The 20,296-nt window shown below is 64.1% G+C and overlaps 1 protein-coding gene across 3 annotated transcripts in view; it reads right to left on the reverse strand.

The window, feature by feature from the left end:
• Positions 1-1,152: 1,152 nt before the first annotated feature.
• The window catches only part of PRDM16 (PR/SET domain 16), a gene marked incomplete at its 3' end in the record, with an annotated part of 319,136 nt that continues 299,992 nt past the window's right edge, over positions 1,153-20,296 (reverse strand). Inside the window, exons 10-17 of one of the 3 annotated variants that reach the window (XM_082678414.1) lie at positions 17,214-17,298; positions 14,220-14,389; positions 13,485-13,562; positions 7,893-8,062; positions 7,471-7,645; positions 3,498-3,725; positions 2,476-2,650; positions 1,153-1,287 (exon numbers count right to left, since the gene is read on the reverse strand). In XM_082678414.1, coding sequence (XP_082534540.1) covers positions 1,153-1,287; positions 2,476-2,650; positions 3,498-3,725; positions 7,471-7,645; positions 7,893-8,062; positions 13,485-13,562; positions 14,220-14,389; positions 17,214-17,298 — 1,216 coding nt within the window. Of the gene's footprint in view, positions 1,288-2,475; positions 2,651-3,497; positions 3,726-7,470; positions 7,646-7,892; positions 8,063-13,484; positions 13,563-14,219; positions 14,390-17,213; positions 17,302-20,296 lie in introns of all 3 variants that reach the window. The other 2 variants (XM_082678415.1, XM_082678413.1) reach the window with 2 other exon arrangements.

A 20,296-nucleotide genomic window follows, 5' to 3' on the forward strand; every position in this document is an offset into this window, starting at 1 on the left:
GGAGCCTTGAAGTGTGGCCCCCGGTGGCCCCCGCGGAGGCCCGCTTCCTCCCCCTTGTCCGTCTGACCGGGGGTGGGTGAGGGTGAGGGCTGGAGATCCGAATGTGACCGGCAGGCCTGCCTTCTGAGGACGGTGGCGGGCGGGCTGCTGTGGGGTGGCCGAGGCACAGCCCTTGTGGGGAGAACATCAGGGAACCAGCCACCGCTCCGACCTCCCCCACACAGTCGGGCGTCTGGATGGGGGCCACGGGCACGAATCGCACGGCACACGATGACAGGCACATCTCCGAGTCCAGCCTTGGGCCAGCCCAGGACACCGTATCTGATTCCCGGGCACAGTCTGAAACTGCTCACGGGAGTCGGCCCCCCAAACTCAGTTCTGCCCGGGGGGGGACCCCAGAATCACCTTGGCTTTACAAATACGGTCAGAGATAGAAAATTTCTCTGCATCTACAGTATAAAGAACACCCCCAAACGCAGTGCTGGCTCCCAGGCAGGTTTGGGTTTGCAAATAAGCGGAGATTTCAAAGCAATGCAAAATTACTTTTAAAAAACAATTGGCAAGTCACTTTTTGATTTTTTTTTTTAAAAAATACTGTCTATTTTTAAAACCACATGCTTAAATAGACTCTGTCGTCAATAAGATTACCAAAAGGGTCATTCTTGTAATCTTCATTATAAAAATCATCCGGGCGATTCCCTCTTTAGAGCACACCCAGCTGTCCGTTCCCTCTCGAGACACCACGCGGGCGCCTGGGAGCGGCCCGCCGGCCTCAGTTTGGGGTTCAAATCCCGCCCTCGCCCACGGGCTTGACTCTGCAAAGCAGCCCCCCCGCGCTGCACCCGGACACTGTGAGCTGAACCATCTCGAACGCCGTCCTCAAGACCAGTTCTTAGAGCCGGTGAAACCCTACGACGGCTCTGAGGACTCCGGGTTCTGAGTTTTCGTTGGAAAAGTTAAAGTTGGACCATGGCCGGGGGCACAGACGCTGAGGAGAGGTCAGACGCAGGTGACAAGGGGTCTCCTCGGCCCCGGGCCGCTCCGGCTCCCCGAGGCCCTGGCCTCCATCTTCCGCAGCTGGGATTTCTGTCGGGATGTCGGGGGCCCATGGTGGCCTCGCCTGGACTCTGACCCCAGCCCTTCGGGGGGCGGTCAGAGGTGGTTGATGGGGTTGAAGGCTCCGGACTCTGGCGTGGCTCCCGCGATGTTCAACCAAGCGTCCAGAGGACTCTGGGAGGAGGTGTGGAGAGGAGCGTCCTCGGAAAGGGACAGCATCATTGCATACGCCTGGCGGGAGAGGGCGGGGCACACACGGGACGGGCAGGTGAGCGGTGCGGGCTGCGGTCCTGCGGACCCCAGGCCGGCCCCGTCCCCTCCCGGCCTCCCACCCGCTCTGGCTGGCCTCAGCTCCAGAGGTAGATGAGGGCAGAGGCGCGGGGGGCCGGCCCACAGAGGAGGAAGGCGCGGTGGGGGGAGCTCTGTCAGGCGCTTGTGCAGAGTGCCACCAAGACCCTCAGCCTCTTTGGGGCACATCCCCCCTTGCAGTCGCCTCCACATCCCCTGGTGATCAGCACGCGTCCCCAGGCAAGTGTGCTCTTTGGGAGGGACTGGGAGTGCTGGGAGTTATTGCTAAGACCCTGTCAACGAGGCTCAGGCCCTGCCTGGTGAGGCCTGTCCCCTGTGGATGACCACGGTGGCAGCACAGAGATATTCTGGGGAAACGACGTGCAGCGTTTCTGAGATGTGCCTCTGGCCTGGAGCCCGGCTTAGCCCACAGGGTGTGAGCAGACGGGAGCGGGGGCCGCTCAGAGCAGGCGGGCTGGGGGGATGTCCACCCGAGTTCACGCTCCGGACAGCATTAGTAAAAAGACGAAGACAGACACGCAAACGGCTTTTGCTGAGGTTCAGGTGGGCTGCAGAGAGCTGAGTGAAATCCCGAGCCCCCCAGACTGGAGAGAAGCAGGAGGCAGGCTCCTGCGACACCTGTGCTGAGGAACGAGACGTGCCCAGCCGGCCGGGTGCCCGCTGACCCCGTCACGGCTGCCGCTTGCAATCCTGACCCCCAACGGGGCAGCGTCCTTCGAGAAGACCCTGGGCTATCATCATCCCTGCTTGGGTAGAGGCAGAGGGAGGCCAATGCAGCCACGAGGGCAGGGCACCTGCTGTGGACGCCTCCCTCCAGGGACGTGAGGACAGGGACCCACGTGACCGCGAGCACTGCGGGGGGAGCGCCCCCGTGACGGTCCCGCTTGTGTTCATCTGCCCTCAACCTCTCCATGCCCCACCCCACTTGTGGGCAAGGGCAGTCACTTGGGGGTCTCTCTAGCCGATGCAATAGGCACGGGAGGTGTCCCCAGGCAGACGTGGGATGGCCACAGCGAGAGGCGAGGCTGTCCCTGGTGGGGGGGGGGGCGCGGCTGCCGCCTGCCGTCCAGCCTGGGGAAGGCGAGGGGGTGGGCTCTGGCGGGTACCTACCTGGTTCTTAGCCTGCCTGTACAGGGTCTGTTTTAAAGTCTCAGAATCTAAGGTGGAATTAAGCACATCTTTAACTTCCAATGCTTCCTCAGCTGCTCTGCGGAGATCCAGCCCCTTCCCAAAAGTCGGCATCGGCTCCAAAGCCAACAGACCGCCTGGTCGCTCCTCAACACACCTGCACCAACGACCGGAGAGGGGCCTGCCGTTAGCCGGCCTGGCCTCTCGCCACCTCTCTGATGCCCCACAGCTGGCTCCATGCCTGCATGCGCGTCACGGCATCTCCACGGGCCACGTGCACGAGGAGACAGACACACGGACACACGGACACCTGGACGGAAGCCACACGGATGCAGGAGAGCGACAGAGGGAGATGAGTACGTGCACACACTGCAAGCAGCAGGCGGGGCGCTTGGGCCTCAGGGATGGGGGGCAGCCGGGGACACCTCGGTTCCCGAGAATCTGGGTGGCTCTGGAGCGGCCCGGGGCCCCCGCCCCCAGCACTCAGGGGTGGGAGGAAACGGGCCGTCTCGGAAAGGCCTCCGGGATCTACAGGCCTCCCCCAGGAGGATCATGGAACGCCGGCAGCCTCACCGGTGCCGAAAGCAGGCGGCGAGCAGTCGGGACCTGGGGGACGTGGCTGTGGTTCACCTGCTTCCAGAACTGTGGGTGCTCAGCCCCCGCCCCTCACAGCCTGCTGGAGGCCAGATGTCACCGCTCTGGGTTCTTCCGCAGGGCCGGACACGGCCCGCGGGTCCAGGACCAGCTCCCTCTCAGCCGTCCCCTCCCCCACTCTGCTTCCGGGCCTGGGGAAGCGTGTGTGTTTGCGCGCGCGTGCGAGTGTGGGGGGCTGAAGCCCTGACCCCCTTTCCTGGGGCCCGGCCTCACCCCCGCCTGCACACAGAAGTCCCTGCAGTAGGAACGCCTGCTGGGAAGGAGGGTGAACCCCGCTGGGCGGATGGTGGGTGTGGGAACGAGGTCCCCCCGGCGCGCGGGGCACCCGGGGGCTGGGGGCCGGCGCCCACCTTCGGGTGTGGTCGAATCCCATGGCCAGGGAGGCGGGCCCGTCCTCCTCGTCCTCACAGGCGGCCTGGGGCTCCGGCGTGGGGCACACGGTGTCGTCCTGGGACCTCCCTGCCAGGCTGTCGCCGTCGTCCTCCAGCTCGTCCTCTTCCTCCTCCTCTGCGTCCTCGGGCTTCCCGCCGGCCAGGCCCGGGCACGGGGGGGCACCGTCCAGGTCCTGGACTTCCGGCCTGAAATGACACGGACGGAGCTGGCCACAGACGCCCAGAGGCCAGTGGGTCACGCCTCCGCCTTCCCTGACGGCCGCCCCGCCCCCTTCGAAGGCAGCCTGCCCCCCCGCGGTCACCGAACCCTCAGAGCCGGGGTCCTGGGTGGCTTGGCTGCCATCCTTGTGGAGTGAGTGACTCAGGCCGAGAAGGGGGACTGCTGAGGGCTGGGCAGGGGCTGGGTGGGCACCGCTCGGCGGCAGGGCTCCTGTTATGCCAGCGAGGACAGCGGGCCACTCAGTGGCTCAGGGAAGGAAGCCACGGCCGGGCCGGTGGGGAAGGGGGCTCTGGGCTTGGGCACCGCACAAGGGGCGCCCTTGGGGGGGCTCAGAGCATGGGAGGGCTGCTGGCCCGGCCCTGATGGATGCTTGCTCCCCCCCGCCCGCCGTGAGGACACGAGGATGGGGCGGCCCCTCCGCAGATGGAGCGTCTGGGATCCAGGGTCCCGGACTACGCGGACCGGGCTGTTGTCAGTGATGGAAACCCGCCAGGGGGCTCTCTCCTGCAGCCCGGACCCCACCTCATTTCCCTCGGGGTCCCTGCAGCCGGGCGAGCCTTTCCCACCCTGGGTCCTCATCACTGAAAGCAGAAAACAAGCAGTGAGGGACAGGTTGCTCATTCCCTTCAGAAAATGTCACCAGCTGTGTCTGGTGTGTCTGCAAGTCTGTGACCAGGGGCTGCGGCCACAGGTGGGCTGGGCCCGAGGCCATCTGGGCGGGGGTCCGACACGTGGGCAGAGGGGGGGTGGAGGGCGAAGCACACGCTTCCGGAGCCCGAGTTCGAGCCCCCCGTCCCCACTCCTCCTGGACCCCACACGGCCCACGGGAGTCTGTTCACTGCTGTCAGGGGAGACTCGGGCTCCCGCTCGGGGCACCAAGGCGAGAGGATACGTCCCCCCCGAGTGGTCACCACTTCCAAACGCAGAGAGGGTGGGGGGCCGGGCTGGGCTGGGGGAGACCCCGATGGCCCTGCTCTCGCCCGTCCCTGTCTTCACTTCTTCTCTTTCCACAGGGAAGTATGCGGATGCTGAGAGCTGACCTGCCCTCCAGGACGGGCAGGACCCCAGCACATGTCCCTTGTCACCAGGTGCACGCCCGTCCACTGCGGTGAGGACCCCAGAGCCAGGTCCTGCCTCCCACTCTGGGTCTTAGCAGGGTCCCCTTGGACAGGGCTTGCCATATCGGAGCCCACGCCCTCCCAGGGACGTGGGAACAGGCCCCACGCTGAGGGCTGGTGCACAGTGCAGGTGGGGAGCCCTGGGCCCCGGGGCTCGGATCAGTGCAAAGCCCTGTGTGTCAGTTAAGCAAGCCTGAGCTCTCTGTGCAGGTTTATACATGAGCCCCTCTCTGTAGGAGCAGCAACCTCGAGCGCTTTGTCTCTGCGTCCCCAGCCCCGCCCTGCATAGAGGGTCTGCTCGTTGGTGGGAGGCCTGCATCGAGCATCAGAGCTCGCTGGGTGGGGACAGGGGCGGATATGGCGGGGACAGAACGGGGGGTCTGGCTGGAGACGGCTTCAGACAGAGAGGACACCAGGACGAGTGTCCAGGCCTCCACACGGCTGCCTGGGGCGGGGGAGTCTCCCCGGGGCCACCGCACCAGAGCAGCACGGCTGCGGCTCAGACAGCGGGGATCCATCCCTCCCTGTCCTGGAGTCTAGACGTCCCAGGTCCCGGTGTCACAGGGCTGCTTCTCCTCCCGGCCCCTCCCCTGGACTCCAGTGGGGTGCTGGCGATGCTTGGGACTCCTTGGCTTGTGGGCACATCACCCGATCTCTGCGTTGTCCTCACACGGTACCTCCCTGTGCGTGTGTGTGCCCCAATCTCCCCCTTTTCTAAGGACACCAGTCCTATCGGACATGGGCCACCCGACTCCAGTAAGACCTTATCTTAACTAATTACAACTTAAGACCCTATTTCCAAATAAGGTCACACTCTGAGGTGCTGGAGTTTAGGATTTCAACATAGGAATTTGGGGGGGACAGGATCCAGCCCAGGAGTTTCTGGGATTGTAGGGCCAGGAAGCCTGGCAGGCCCTCAATTCTCACTGACGGTCAAGAGAAAGATGCTGGTTCTGGATGTTAGTACTGGCCCCTAACAGGACCGCCAGCATCCTACCGCCTTCCGCACGTTAGCCGACAAACGTCAACCGTGACCATGGTCTCCATTTCCGACAACGATGTGCAGGCACCTCCAGGGGCTCCCGGCTCCCGGGATGCAGCGTCAGCAGGCGGGGCCAGCCGAGGGCCTGGGTTGGCACGGGACGTGAGGCCAGCCTCCTCTGAGCCCCACGGACCGCCCCCCAGGGGCCCTGGTTGAAACGTTCTGCTCCGTGGGGTTAGGATGGTGCCGTCCCCTCTTCCCTCTGGGGACAACCCCTCTGTCTGGTGGCTCTCCTGGAGTGTCCTCCTCGTGGCTGAGAGCTGGGCCTGTCACCCAAGCCTGAGGTGTGGGAGCCACCCGGCGCGGCCGCCCACCCCAGGGAGGATGCCCCGGGCATGTGTCAGTTCTCGTCTGGCTTTGCCCTGGGCACAAAGGAAGAGTCTTCAACAGCTAGGACGTGCCTCGTGGCCCAGCCCCTGGGTGCTCAGGTCCGTGACTTTGAAGGCGGAGATCGCAGAGCTTGAACTACGCACAGCCCTCAGAGCCGCGGGGCGCTGTCCGAGCACAACTCCACACCCCGGAGCAGATGGCAGGGCCTGGGTTCCCATGAGACCATAGCGTGTGCCCAGAGCCAAGGATGGCCATGGGCGCTTTGTTGGCCGTAGAGCAGGCAGGGCTGCCCGCAGGAGTGAGGTCTCCACTGCCAGCCAGGGCTCTGGGATGTGCAGCCCATGGCCAGCCTCTCCCACTTCCCCTCCTCTGAGCCCACCCAGGCACCAGGTGAGATCACCTTCCCGGGCATAGATTCAGGACTTAGCAGAGCCAGAAACAGTCCAAGTGTCGTGTCATGCCCATTTGTAGATTTGACAGGTCTTTTTGGTGCCCCTGCTCTGCCCCCAGGGGCACCAGTGATGTGGGAACAGACAGGCTCTTGGGGAGCTGGGTGTCCTGGGGGACCCTCGTCACCTTGCTGGAGATGGGTGGGGAGGGACCGGGGCCCTGGGGCCGCAAAGCCACAGCTCACCAACTCCTCTGGGCCTCTGCAGAATTAGGGGAGCACATCCCTGAGGACTTTTGGAGTTTGGGCATCTCTGATTCTCTGCCAGCTGAGCCCCGGGATGGAGGTTATGCAGAATACCCTCCGCATCCCTGAACTCCCAATTCTGCCATTCTCCTGCCTCTGTGTGTGTGTATTTAAAGGGGCAGCACTCTTGCTAAGAAACCTTCTGTGCCTCGGATTAAATGAGAATGTTCTGGACTTTCAGAGGCGCGGCAGGTCTCATGGCAGGAGCCGTCGCCTGGCCCATGTCCGGCTGCACGTCTCAACCGTGAGGCCAAACTGTACCATTTAGGCCTGTGTGCTGGTACCACACTGAGCGTGTAACACACGCCATCAGGCCAGGGCGCCTGTTCTAATCGCCCTCTGCAGGTGGAGAAACCGAGGCAGAGAGGGGGCTGGGATGGACACTGGCTGCAGAGACCACGGGCCTCGCCCTCTGCGGTGGGCCTGGGGTCCCTGGTGCTGGGATGCGGGACCCTGCTGTGGGCGTGACCATACAGGTGACCATGCAGAGTCCAGAGCTTCCTGGGGCCCCGGGATGGGTTTCTTACCGTTTGTCTGTTCGCGTTGTTGCTTGGTTCATCTCGCTGTTGGCAATAAAGTTTCTGATTTCTGAGAAATAGGCGTCTTCTTTTTCATCTAAAAGTGCATGGTGGTCCGACTCGGAGGCGGGGGAGGAGGTGCTGGTCGCCAGGTGGTTCGTGAGGACCCCCGAATGCTGGCTCACTGCAGAGGAGCAGCGTCAGGGGGGCGTCCCTCAGCTGAGCCCCTCCCTCCGCGGCGCACCAGTGGCGGGGCGGGCAGCCAAGGGGGGTGCACATTTGGGGCGCTGTCAGGGAACCCACTTCTTGGAAGACCCAAGAGCACAGGATTCTCCGTAATGACAACGGTTTGAGGGGTGACTGTGAGCCTCCCCACAGAGCTAGCTTGCGTTCCCTTCGGCCCCGCCCCTCCCCGCCGGACGGACCCCCACCTGGAGCATGCTCGTGCTCATGCTTCTTCAGGTGTCTGTCCAGGTTGGTCTGCTGCCCGAAGCAGCGGTTGCACAGGTGGCATTTGAAGGGCTTCTCCTTGTTGTGGATGTTCCGGACGTGCCGCTGGAGGTTGGAGGAGATGCTGAAGGAGCGGTCGCAGTACTTACACCTGTAAGACACGGCGCCTCAGCGGAGCCCCCGGCCTTGAGGAGACCCCCGAGGGCCCTGGGAGGCGGTCCTGGCAAAGCTGCCCCTGGGCGGTGGATGGCGTCGGACTGCGCCCTGAACAGGCCGGGGGGACCCTCTGGGGCCTGTGCCCCTGGGTGGGCAGCACCGGGACCCTCTGGCGTCTCCCCTCATCTCTCAACCTCTCTGCTGTCTGGGTCCGCCCAGCGCGGAGGCCAGGGCCTGGCGGTCCACGGCAGAGGGCGGCGTGCTCCTGGCGGCCTCACGGGGGCACTCGCGCACCAGGAAAGATACTCCTGGCAGGTTTTCCTGGGAAGGAGCCCAGACCCGCTGCCTGCAACCTTCCTCCCTGGCGGAGAACCCTCCCCTGGCCTGGTCCCGGCCCCTCTCCACAGGTCCTTGGGCGGACCGCATCTCCCTTGGGGCCTCAGCTGGCCAGTCCATTAACAGGGCACAGGGGCTGCCCCAACTCTCTCGAGCATCCTTCACTGCCTTGAGGTGAAGAGGCCTCCCAGCCTCACCCCGTCAGGTGGCCTCCGTCCACGGACCCCCTTCAGTGGGGGGTGCCCTCAGCCCCTCTGCAGGGGCACCCGCTGCCAGGCTGCACGGCACACTTGGGAAATTAGAAAAAGACGCTCTTTCCTCCAGATGCTTCTGTTAGAATATTGTCGTGACCCCCACAAGTTTACCAGAGCAAAGCGCTCTACTGACGGGAAGTTGCCATGAGGCACGATTTGAGACGCCTGCCACGTGCAGGTCCCCGTGGGTGTGGGGCCTTGTGCGGGCACAGCCTTCACGACCACCTTTGGAGGCCCCGAGGGCGGGGAAAGGGAGGGTGATCACCTACGGGAACTGACAGAGGGGCCTGAGCACTGCCGGCACTGAGAGAATGAGAGAGAGAGAGAGCCGGGGCCGGGGGACGGAGGACCCACAGCCGCCAGCTCTGCAAACAGTGCCACCTCCTCCTGGCGGCAGGAGTCCGGGCCAAGGCCGTCCACCGCTCCCATCCGCTCTGCACGCCCAGCTGGGCCATGGCAGAGGGACTCCGGCTCAGGGGTCTCCAGTCGCACACGTGTGCGAGCGTCTCAGAGTGCTCTTGCACACACGTGTGGCTATGTCCACTCTTGCGGGTGCGGGTGCACACGTGTTGGTGGGCACGCTCGTGTGCACCTGGCCTCAGAACTCCTCCAGGGATGCTCATCCAAGTCTCAGATGCACAGGTGCACCGAAACAGCCATCCCTGCGCTCAGGTCTCCTCCTGCTTCGGAAACGAGCTTCCCCGGAGCGACAAGCAGAGAGGCGAGCACGGCAGAACGCTGAGTGCCCGAGCCCTTCAGGAGGCAGAGTCTATGCAGCCAGTGCAGAGGGGCATGAGCTCGGGACGTCAGGTTCACCCAGAGGGCGTGGCTGGAAGGCGTGGGGACCTGCCGTGAGGCCGCGGCCTGGCATTCCTGCAGGGGCCGGTGGCCGTGCTCCAGCACAGCGTACTGGTCACGAGCGCTCGGTCATGTGCACTGGGACGTGCCTGAGGACGCTCTGGGGCCCTGGCCTCCCATCTGGGGCCGGGCTGGCGGGGGCCTTCCCGGTGCCGCCCACCCAGAACCCGAGGTGCCCACCTGACACTTGACATTCAGAGGCTGGCCCTGCCCGGGGAGTCCGGGCAACCTCCGTGTTCCCAGGGCCCCCACGAGCCGCCGCTGGGGCCCAGGAGCTGAGCTTTCCCTGCTGAAGGGGTGGCAGCCTTATGAAGCTCTGTCCTGGTAGGTCGAGAGGCTCCATGTTACCCCCGCCTCTCCTCCTGCGGGATAACCCCTGGGGAGAGGGGCCCAGCTAGAGGGGGCCCCTGCGGCTCCCCTGGTGTGATTCTGGGGCTCATTTACTCAGTTCCCGAAGCTTCCACATTCTGCCTGAGGCCAGGCTAACGCTGGCTCCCTCCACGGCAGATGGGCTAAGAGCTGTCCGTGATCTACACACTAACCCCCTGGGCTCCCCGTGAGCCACCCTCGGCCTCCTCTGCTGCTAGGTGCCAGGCCGGCCTGTTGGGCCAGCTGAGCTGCCCCCGGGCCCCTGGGTGTCCCTGGGACATGGGGCCTTGGTCCTCCCACAGCCTCGTGACTTGGACCCACGTCCTGGCTGCCAGCACCGGGAAGGTGGTTATCTTGTCTTTCCCGGCCTGCGGTGCCAGAGAAGCTGGGCTGGGGCTTGGCTGGGCTGGGCAGAGATGCTCGGGTGTCCTCTGACCTGGCGCTCCCCTCTCGACGGTCCAGAAAGGAGGATTTTTACATCCCAGCCTGCACCATCTCGCTCTCCCACTCTGCCCCCAGCAAAGTTACAGAAACCCTCCACCCCCAGTGGCGCCAGGCTCGCCTGTAGGGCGAGCGCAAGGCCAAGCTGGCCCCAGCCCGGGTCTGGGCGTTCGCCCCCTGCCTGTCCAACAGGCTTCACACGGGCTGCGTGGTGCGCCCGCCTCGGTCTACACAGGTGCCTGCACACTTAGCCTCCTTTCCCTGTATCTTTGGAAATTCAGGGACCCTCTGCGAGCTCCACCAGTGGCCGTGCATTACCCCAGAGCAGTGGGAACTCTGAGGACGAAACAGGACTGGCCGAGGAGCTCATCACAGACCTGAGACCTCCCAGCCCCAACCTCTGCGGGGCTGGGAGGGGCTGGGGAGGGCAGCGACACATTCGATTTGGTCACAGAGTCCTGAACCTGGCCCTCTCGTGGTCCTAATTTAAATAAATGGCCCAGAGAAGTACATTTGAAATTTAGGGGACTGGTGAGCCCAGGGCTGCGAGGGAGCAGGGCTCTCAGAGCAGCTGGGATTTGCGTTGTAAATAAGCTGACAAGTGGCTAGTGAAATTTACAGCCGTGCTGTATAAAATAACACGCCATCACGCTCCAGCAAGAGTGGGAGAGCAGAGACCCGCGCTGGCCACGGTGGTGGGCAGGCAGGGCCTCGAGGGGACCTTGCTGTGACCGCATCTGCCGCCGCCCTGGGAAAGCCAGCCGTGGTAGAGACCCAGCACCACGTGGGGAGGGTGAAATGGCCCTCGGGGGGCTGGCAGCGTCCTCCCCGGGACCCAGTGGGGCCACACCAGCCATCACAGGGAGAAAAGCCTTCGGTCTTTGTAAGCGAGGAAAGGAAAGAAAGAAGAGATTTTGAAACCCAGCCCTAACAATAAAACGAGCAAAGAAAGGACACCTATGGGCCACCCGTAGCCCCGACAGAAATGGTAACAGGACCTTGCTGGGTGCTTTGACTTAACACAGTCAGCGAGACGGGGAGCCAGATGGGGAGGTGAGCATCCTTAAAGCCGGAATCCAGGTCCCGCCAGGAGCCCACGGCCAGTCCACGAGCACTCGCATCCAGAGTGTGACTCGAGGGCCCCCACCCTGGGCAGCAGCTGGGGGGACCCCTGAGCACGGCGGCTGCCAGCACAGATGAAGGAAGCGGCCCCCCTCATTCCCAATCCAGTTTTTATATCTCTCCTCCCACGTCTCAATAAGCCCTCCGTGCCGGAGCTTGAAGGAATGTGTCACCAACTGCCCCTCGCCCCGCAGCTGCATGCAAAGATCTCGAAGCCAGGACACGGGCTGGGCCGGGCAGAGGTGTGACCTCCTCTCCAGAAAACGCATCGGTCACATTAAGGGGTCTGTCTTTCTCTTGCTTGTGAGGGGCACACACGCAGCACACACACGTGGGCTCCGGGCAGGCGGCGGGCGGTTTTCATCAGACCTGGCCTGGGCCGGCACACACGTGGGCTCCGGGCAGGCGGCGGGCGGTTTTCATCAGACCTGGCCTGGGCCGGCACACACGTGGGCTCCGGGCAGGCGGCGGGCGGTTTTCATCAGACCTGGCCTGGGCCGGCAACGGGCTTCTGTGGACAGACCCGCACATTTTCCTTCTCCAATTCAAGACGTTCTGATTCACAGCGTGAGCCCAGAAGCCTCAGTGACGTCACAAGCACCGTCCCACACCCCAAACTCCTCATTGTAGGCTGCCTTGAACCAGACGTGGTCAGGATTTGCAGCGCAAACTTTCAAAGCAATCATTGTTACCCGCGTCGAAACTCACAGATTGGAAAGGGCAAAAGAAATCGATGATAATTAAATCCTTCTATAAACACGGCCCGACGCCCCAGGGGCTCTTACACGCAACACTGTCCAGAGTTGGTTCTCCTTACAGAAAACACACGTGGCTCCTTTCCAGGGAGGGAACCAGGCCAAACCAGCCTCCGTTAAGTTGTAAGCCACTTTTTGAGGGGAACGGGGTGGGGGGGTGTGTTGTGGGCAGGCCGAGGGCACTGAACAGATGACGTGAGCAGACGCTTACCCGGCCAGGACAGGGCACGGGGACTGTGACACTTGCAGGGGTCCCTGTGTGGCCGCCCGGCCGAGGGATGGGGACACGCCCCCAATCTCCAGGGCCAGTGGGTGACTCCCAGCTCTGTGCGGCGGCCAGAGGACAGGAATCTCGTGTTGCCAACTTAAAACCACACCAAACCCCTTACTCCTGGTGACTGCTGTTCACCAGACAGCCCGGAATGTCGTCCTGGCATTGGGACCAGCGTTTCCCCAATTTGCCTCACGGTCACCATCTCCTGGGACTCCCAGGGTTCTCCTGGGTGGGGTCCCCAAAAGACAGGGCACTACCCTCAGCTCTTTTCCTGCCCGACAAACGCCCCAGGGGCCAAGGGGAAAGGCCAGAATGGTAAACTACCATGGCCATGATCTCGGACCCCTGGCAGGTCAGGGGCATCTCTAGGCCTGGGGCTCCAAGTCTTTGAAATGGGGTGATGCCTCCACTAGTTGTGAACATGAAATGCACTGGCTCTCACACCCCACCCCCCCACCATGCGCTTGTGACCACACCTCTGCAGGCAGGAGCCCAGGCACCGCAGAGCAAGGTTGGGGGCAGAGGCGGCGTCCGTCCAGGGCGGTCAGGGGGATGTAAGGAATCCCTCAGGATGCCCCACGCTTGGCTGGGACCCGCATGTGCACGGAGCTCCTTTTGCTCTGAGACCAGCCCACCCCGCCTTGGGCGCTTGCCCTGGTCCCCTGCCCAGGGCTAGGTCAGCGAGGGCTGCCGGCCGTGGTGAGGGGTGCGGAGTGGGGCTGGGTGGTGGTGAGGCTGAGGCCCCCCCCGCAGAACACCCCTGGGCCTGGCTTCTCTGCGCCAGTCGACACCCCAGCGGCAGGTGGGAGGGTTGCTCCTGAGCACCCTTCTGGGTCGGCAGATGGGAACCTTCCGGTAGCCTAACCTTTACAACGCCCCTGGGCGCAGGGCGGTTGAGGGGCCGGGAGGGAGGGGCGCAGGAAGCGAGCTGGAGCGAGCGTGCTGGCTCCCACCCGTCGCCCTTCCTGTCCGCCAGGAGCCTGCACCCCCTGCCGGGCGGGCTCCTACCTGTACGGCTGCTCCCCGGTGTGTGTCCTCAGGTGCCTCGTGAGGTTTGCTGATCGGGGGAAGATCTTGCCACAGTACCTGGAGTGGAGGGGTGGGTGAGGGATGCGTGAAGCAGACGCACGGCCGAGACTCGGGCGCCCAGGTGCTTTCCTGGTGCTGTTTCTCCCACACCTGGGGGCAGGTGGCCCGGCGGCACACCCTGGATTTCAGTCTCTCCTCGGCCCCGGGGCCCAGCTGAGCCTCACAGAGAAGCTGGACTCGCACCACTGGGCAGACGGCACTGGCCCACCCTGGCCCGCTCGGGGCCGTCCCCCACCGCAATCCCCCCGCCGCCAAGCAGTTTCTCAGCCCCGGAGCCCAGCCTCGGCCGAGCCGGCAAGGACCGGCCGGCACAAGCCCGAGCACCTGGGGCCGGACCGTGTCTCCCCAGCACTGGGCTCCCCACCGGCCCCAGAGCTGTGGTTAAACACTGACCGCGGCACCTCAGCCTCCGGCCTTGCGAATTCTGACCGGCCGGCCAAGGTTGCACTTTCTTGCGCTCACGGGAGCACAACCTGGTGGGGGGCACGTGCGTATCTCTGGGGAATGATGTCAAGGGGACAACGGGCCATCGGTTGCTACCACGCTGTACCTGGGCTGAGACTGAGAGCTTTCTCCTGGAAGTGCAGGCGCACGGGCCAGCGTGGCACCTGTGGCCACTTGCCGGCGCCGCCCCAGGGGCTCTCAGCGTCTCACCTGCACGTGTAGCGCTCCTTGCCCTTCCTGAGGATGGGGTCCGAGAGCGTCGGGGGTGGGGACCGGAAGTTGAAGGGGTGGGGGGGGAGGGGCTGCAAGGAGCTGCCGGATTCCGCCTTCATGGCCGCAAAGCTCTCCAGCTTCTCAGTCATGGTCTCGATGGCTGACATCTGTTGGCAGGAGAGCAGGAGAGACTGTGGGGCGCCCCCGAGCCGCCCCCTCTTTTGACGCGCGGGAACCCGCCCCCACGGGCATCTGGGGGTCCTAGATGACCGAGCACGTCACGGGCCCCCAGGACAAGGAGGTCGTCACTGGAACCCACGGTCTCCTCCTCCTTCTTGACCACTGGGCTAGGTTCTTTCACTTTCTGCGGCCAGCCCTGCTCTTGTCCTTGCCTGGAACCCCGTCACAGTCCAGGGTCTAGGCTGGGGGAGCTGCAACTGCCCTTCCCCAGCCAACCCGCGCTGGGTGAGGAGTGGGTGACACGGGCTGCCGACACCTGCAATTACACAGCCCTTTACTTTGAGACAAGACAGCAAGGCCCTGCTGGCTCGACTCCCGGCCGGCACTCCTGACGGCTAGTTTGGGTTAAACACAGAGTTACATCCCTTTTTTTTTTTTTTTTGGAGTGGTGAAAAATTGATAGCTACCTGAATCAATCTCAGGTTAAAACATGAATCAAGAGCCTGAGGCACTACCAGCACCTCGGGGCAGCGGGCCATAACTGCGGGCAAAGCGCTAAAAGGAAATTCAACAGCCTAAGGTTGGATTCCACTAACTAAACGTTCGGAATGATAACTCCAACGTGACGTGGCACAGGACACGGTGACACAGGCAAGAGGGGCCGCCTCTCTGCTCCTCTGAGATGCCAAGGCGTTGCCTGGGGAGGAGAAGGGAGTCACCTCCTCCTGGCATTGGTCATTTCCAGCTGGCGGGCAGGGTTCTGATCAGAATCCCAGGCTGCACCTGCCCTGAGGCCCTGGGGCTGGGGGACAGGAGAGGGGAGGGGGCTGCACAGGCCTCAGCAGCACTTCTCCCTCAGACAGTACCTGCTGCAAGCCAGGCCCCATGGGAGGGATGAGACCAGAAAAGGAAGAGCTTTCATTATGCCCCGAGCCCCTCAAGGTTTAGGCTGGGGAACAACCGACTTGTTACAATAAAACACCAGCAAGGGGTTTACAAACAGAAAATGGGGTCCATCCTAGTGGCTGAGCCTCTCTTGACCCTGGGCTGCCGCCTGGGCCCTGGCCAGCTCTGTCCAGTTGCAGGGCTTTGGGCCTCGCCGTCCTTGTGGGGCAGGCACGCTCCCCATCAGATGCACATGATGCTTCCAGCCACGGGTGGCCCCACCCATCCCCACTGATGGACAGATGGACACGGCCTTGCCCCTCAGCTGCCATCCAGCCTCTCATTTAGCCCCTCCACGGCCTGGATGATGGGACCTGGGCATACAGACTGCTGCTCATCTGCCTGTGGGTCTCAGTTTTAGCCAGAGCCGTGGGAGGCTCTGGGACTCTCCACCACCCCAGACTCCCCAGGACCCCAGAGGTGGTGAGGGGCAGTGGGCTGGCAGGACTGCCTCACCCTGCACCCCATACACCTGCACGTCGGGCCTCAGCAATGAAAGGCCCTGGCAAGGTCCTGCCAGGCAGCTGACCAACGCAGCCTGGCGTCTTCGTGCAGTGGTGACCCCTAGCCTTTGTAGAGGCCACAAGTTCTCCTGTCCGAGTGACGGTCTGACCTCAGACCATTTAATCAGGCGACTTACTAGTCCTCTCTCCCGCCCCCACCCCTGGCTCTGGGCCCGCGGGCAGGCAGCAGGGCTGGCAGGTGGGGGGAGCGGGCAGCAGGCACAATGGGCAGCCGGGCCCCCGCCAGGCCCCTCTTCCTCAGGCCTGGGAGGGTCCGGCCTGCCTGGCCCGCGCCGCCTGAGCAGATATTCCCGGCCGAGCTCCCGCACAAACACAAACACAGGATGTGCCTGGCTGGCCTGCCGGCTTGTTCCAGCCGGTCCTGAGGAAATCAGGGGAAGTTCTTAACCAAACTCCAAGGCCCCAGCAAGACAATGGGAGGCTCTAAGTTTAGCTGTGAACCCAGGCAGGGCACAGGTTCCACAAACCGGGGGGTTTGTCCCAGGCGGGAAACTCGGAGCGAGAGAACAATGCCTGGGTCTGGAGTCTGGGCCCAGGCCTGTCCCACAGCTCAGCCCCCGGCCCCTCCGGCTGGGACAGGGGAGGCCCGTGGCTCTGGGGAGGGGGCTGGGTCCCAAGCAGTGAGGACAGGTGGGCACCGGGGCAGGGAATCAGGGGGACTCCGCTGGCCCTGCTGCTTACTCCCACTCCTGCCACCTCTCTGCACCCACCCCTTGGGAGGACGCGGCCAGGGGGACACAGGAGTGCCTGTAGGCTTGGTGGGGTCTGCGGCCACTGCCCAGACTTGGGGGTTCTCTTTCCCAGACCCCTGATTCTAGTCTTGGCAGGCGGCCTCTCCACCCTCTGCATCCCCGGGTGAGGGCGGTCCCCCTGCCCACTGCCCCCCGGGATGCCCTGCCCTCGACGCCAGTCCCTCTGCTGCTGTCCTGCTCCCTACTGCCTCTGCCCCCTGTACTCAGGCCCTTCTTCTCCTGCTCTTTTCCCTTAAGGATCCCCGAGTCCCTCACACTGGAGAGACTGCTGGCGTCCACACTTCCCCGGCTCTCTCATGTCTATTCTCCCTACATTCAGAATTCTTGTGTTTGCTCCATCCAATCTGCTGCCCACTGCCCCATGCAAGTTCACTCCCCCTCCTAGAGCTTGAGCCGCAGGTCAATGAGGCCCCTTGTGGACTCACAGGGTGCCCCCACAGAGAACCACCTTCCTTCCTCACCCGTCCCGGCCCTTCCCATCCTCCCCAGCCTCAAAGGGACCTGTGGGTTTTCAGGGACGGGAAGCGGAGACCCGCCTGGGGTGTGTGCCTTGGCCCGTATGGACCTTGGGGCTCCTGGCTGGGCCTTACCTGGGGGTGGAAGAGCAGTGGGGACGGCCGCAGGTACTTCTCCTTAAGGGCTCCCACCGGGTCGGTCACCTTCCGCTTCTCCACCCTGCTGGACAGCAACACAGAGGGTTACGGACCCCACCGAGCGGCCCAGCGCTGGGCGGGGAGGCGCTGGGGCCCCCGCCCCTCTGGGCGCCCACCCGTGCCCCGTCGGTCACGAGCTGGGGGGCCACCACAGCGGCCCAGCTGTCCCACCTGACGCTGTGGCGACGTCTGTGACCCAGCCTCACAGTCGCCTGCCGAGCACACGCTCCCCATCACCGTGCCAAGGTCTGGACCCTTTCGAGTCTCCCCGGTGTCCGCCCCCTCCCCCCCCAGCTGCTGGCACCCAGGCACGTGAGGGACACTTGATGCTGGAGCCAGGAACCTTCTGAAGGGCCCGCGTGCACCAGCCTCTGCCAACCGGCCTGTCAGCCCAGCGAGGGCTCCCCCGAAGCAGAACGTGGAGCACACGGGGGCTGCCGCCTACACCCCACGTCCCTCTCCCTCCCGGCCCATGGCACGGGCACTCTGCCCGACGGGGCGGATACACGTGAGTGACCGGTAGGTCTCTATCCTGGGGAGGCTGCAGGGCTTCCCCGCGGCAGCCAGGCAGGGTCTACCTAAAACCTCAAAACAGCTACTGGAGGTGACAATTCTAGAACATTCCCCAAATGCCAGCACAACTGTCAGTCACAAGCGGAGGAGGTGGCCATCCCTCCTCTCCCCGACCCCTCCTCTACTGTGTCCCAAGGACGCCTCCCTCAGTTTCCCCTGGGGGATCGTCAAGATCTACAAAGTGGGATTTGGTGAGGCCTGCCACCGCCCCACAGGCAGCCACAGCTGCGGTGACCCGCCGCCTCGCTTGCCCAGGGCCACTCTCCCAACCCTCTTGGGCTCAGCTCTGCCCCCAGGGGACTGGCTGGGGCCTTGACCGGAGCAGGACGGGGATGGCCGCAAGGACAGGGGCCCAGAGGCGGGAGCACCCGGGGAGCGCAGGCGGCCACAGGTGACCCCACCGAGACCCCAAGCCGCTTCCAAGGGGAGGAGGTGGTCTCCACGTGGGAAGTTGGCTTGAGGGGCACCCCGCTTTGCAGGGCTTAGCAGAGGCCCTGTTCAAAGCTGGACTGAGTTGGCCTTTCAACAGGCCCCCTGGGGGGTGTGGTGTGGCCCGAGAGGAAGGGGCCCCACGTCGGGGGGTTGTTAAATGTCTTCTTCTGCCTCTTCCCGACTTCTGTGTCTAGCGACAGCCCAGCGGGCTGCTCTGAGCGACCCCCGCCAGCTGACCCCACAGACCCCAGGGGACACGTGCTCTTCCAAGGCACGTGGCTTTTGTCACCACACCGTCCCCAGCCCATCTTGCAGAGACAGCAGCACGTGGCGGTGAGAGGGGCTGGAAGGCTGGGGGGTCGCCAGCCTGGCGGTGTTAGGGTTCCCCCACCCTGGGGGAGGGAGGATTGTGGGTATACGTCCACAGTCACTGCCAGGGCGTGGCCTGTGGGGAGTTTCGCTGGAGTCACCCCAGAACCATCCAGGAGCTGAGGGGACCCTGTCCCCTAGCCCTGGGCCAGCCTGTTAACAGGCAGTGACAGTCGCCCACACCTTCACTTGGAGTTGAATCTTCCCGACACCATGAGTGTTTATCTTGACTGGGCTTGGGGGGCGGTGGGGAGAAAACTTGGAGCTAATCCACTCTCGGGCATTTTGCTGGTGCCTGCGTATAAAGTTGGGGGCCAGGCAGCCCCTCCACCAGCCACTGTACTCTAAATCCTGAGGGCAAGAGCCTAGCACACGCCGGGTCTCGGAGGGGCTCGGACAGGACCCGGGTTGGGGGCGCCTGTGGCCAGTTCCCGCCTCGGGGCCCAACTGGCTGCTCCCCCAGCTTCCAGAAAAAGGCCCAAGGCCCTAAACCAGGCCTGGAAGTGGGAGGAGAGGGGCACAGGAGGGTTGGGGTCCAGGAGGAGAGCCGGGACGGGGCGGACAAGGACGCCAGGGCCTGAGCAGTCACAGTTAACCGAGAGCCTCTTGCAGGCCTGCTGGCTCCGACTCTGGAGGCCTGACAGCAGAGTCCCTCCCTAGGTCTCCAGTCCTGCCCCCCTCCTCTGCACAAGGGCGGCTCTCCCGGGGGGCATCCTCCCTCAGGCCCCAGGTGTCTCCTGGCTCCCCGTGGGTCCCGGAGATTCTTATTCTAACTGGCAGGTGCTCCCTGGGCCTTTGATGGCTATGTTCACCCCAGAAACCCAATGAGCCGCTGTCAGCAAACCATCCATGGATGGCGTGTTCTTAAAGAAAGACCCAAGGGGGGCATTTTTCATGTTTCCTGTGATGACGCCAGCAGGACCTGGCAGGAAACGGGACCGGCAGCAGACACAGGCCGGCCAGGGCCCTGGGCGAGCGTGGAGGGCGGGGACCCAAGTCGGCGCCAGGGGGCGGAGCAGGAGACTGGCCCATCGCCCTCGCCGGCAGCTCTGCCACCATTTCTTTCCACTGCACCTTCAGCAGAGGTGACCTCACCTGCACACCCATCCCCAGGCCCTGCCTGGCCCCTGGGGAATAGCAGGCACGCAAGCCCTCAAGGCGGCCACATGCTCCCTGAATGCCCGTGGGGACACGCTTACGTGTGTGCACGCGGGCGCCTCCCACACAGAGCCGTGGGCCTGTATCGGGGCTGAGCCAACACGCCTGCCTGCCTGCCCCTCCAGGCCCCCTCCCAGGCCCGTCCATGGGCACAGCCCCCTCCTCAGGGCTCAGCCCGCCCAGCAACCCCAGGACACGTGTGGTGGGGGGTCAGACCCCTCTCACCTAACAAACCCGCCTGACCAAACCGTGCCCAGAAGCCGGGGAGGGGGATTCAATTGGCCCCTCGCTGGGAAGGTGCCAGAGGAATGGGACACTGCTTTTTGGCAAAACTTCCAAAGCTTCCTCCTTCCTTCCTCCCCCTCCTCCCGCTGGGAACCAGCAGCTCGTCCTCTGGTCTCCCCTGGGCCACCAGAAGCCCCAGCTGTGGAGCAGCCATAGGGAAGCAGGGACGCTGAAGCGGAGGGAAGAGCCAGGAGTGTCGTGGG

Source organism: Grampus griseus, assembly GCF_964374135.1.
Source record: "Grampus griseus genome assembly, chromosome: 1".
NCBI classification, from domain to species: Eukaryota; Metazoa; Chordata; class Mammalia; order Artiodactyla; family Delphinidae; genus Grampus; species Grampus griseus.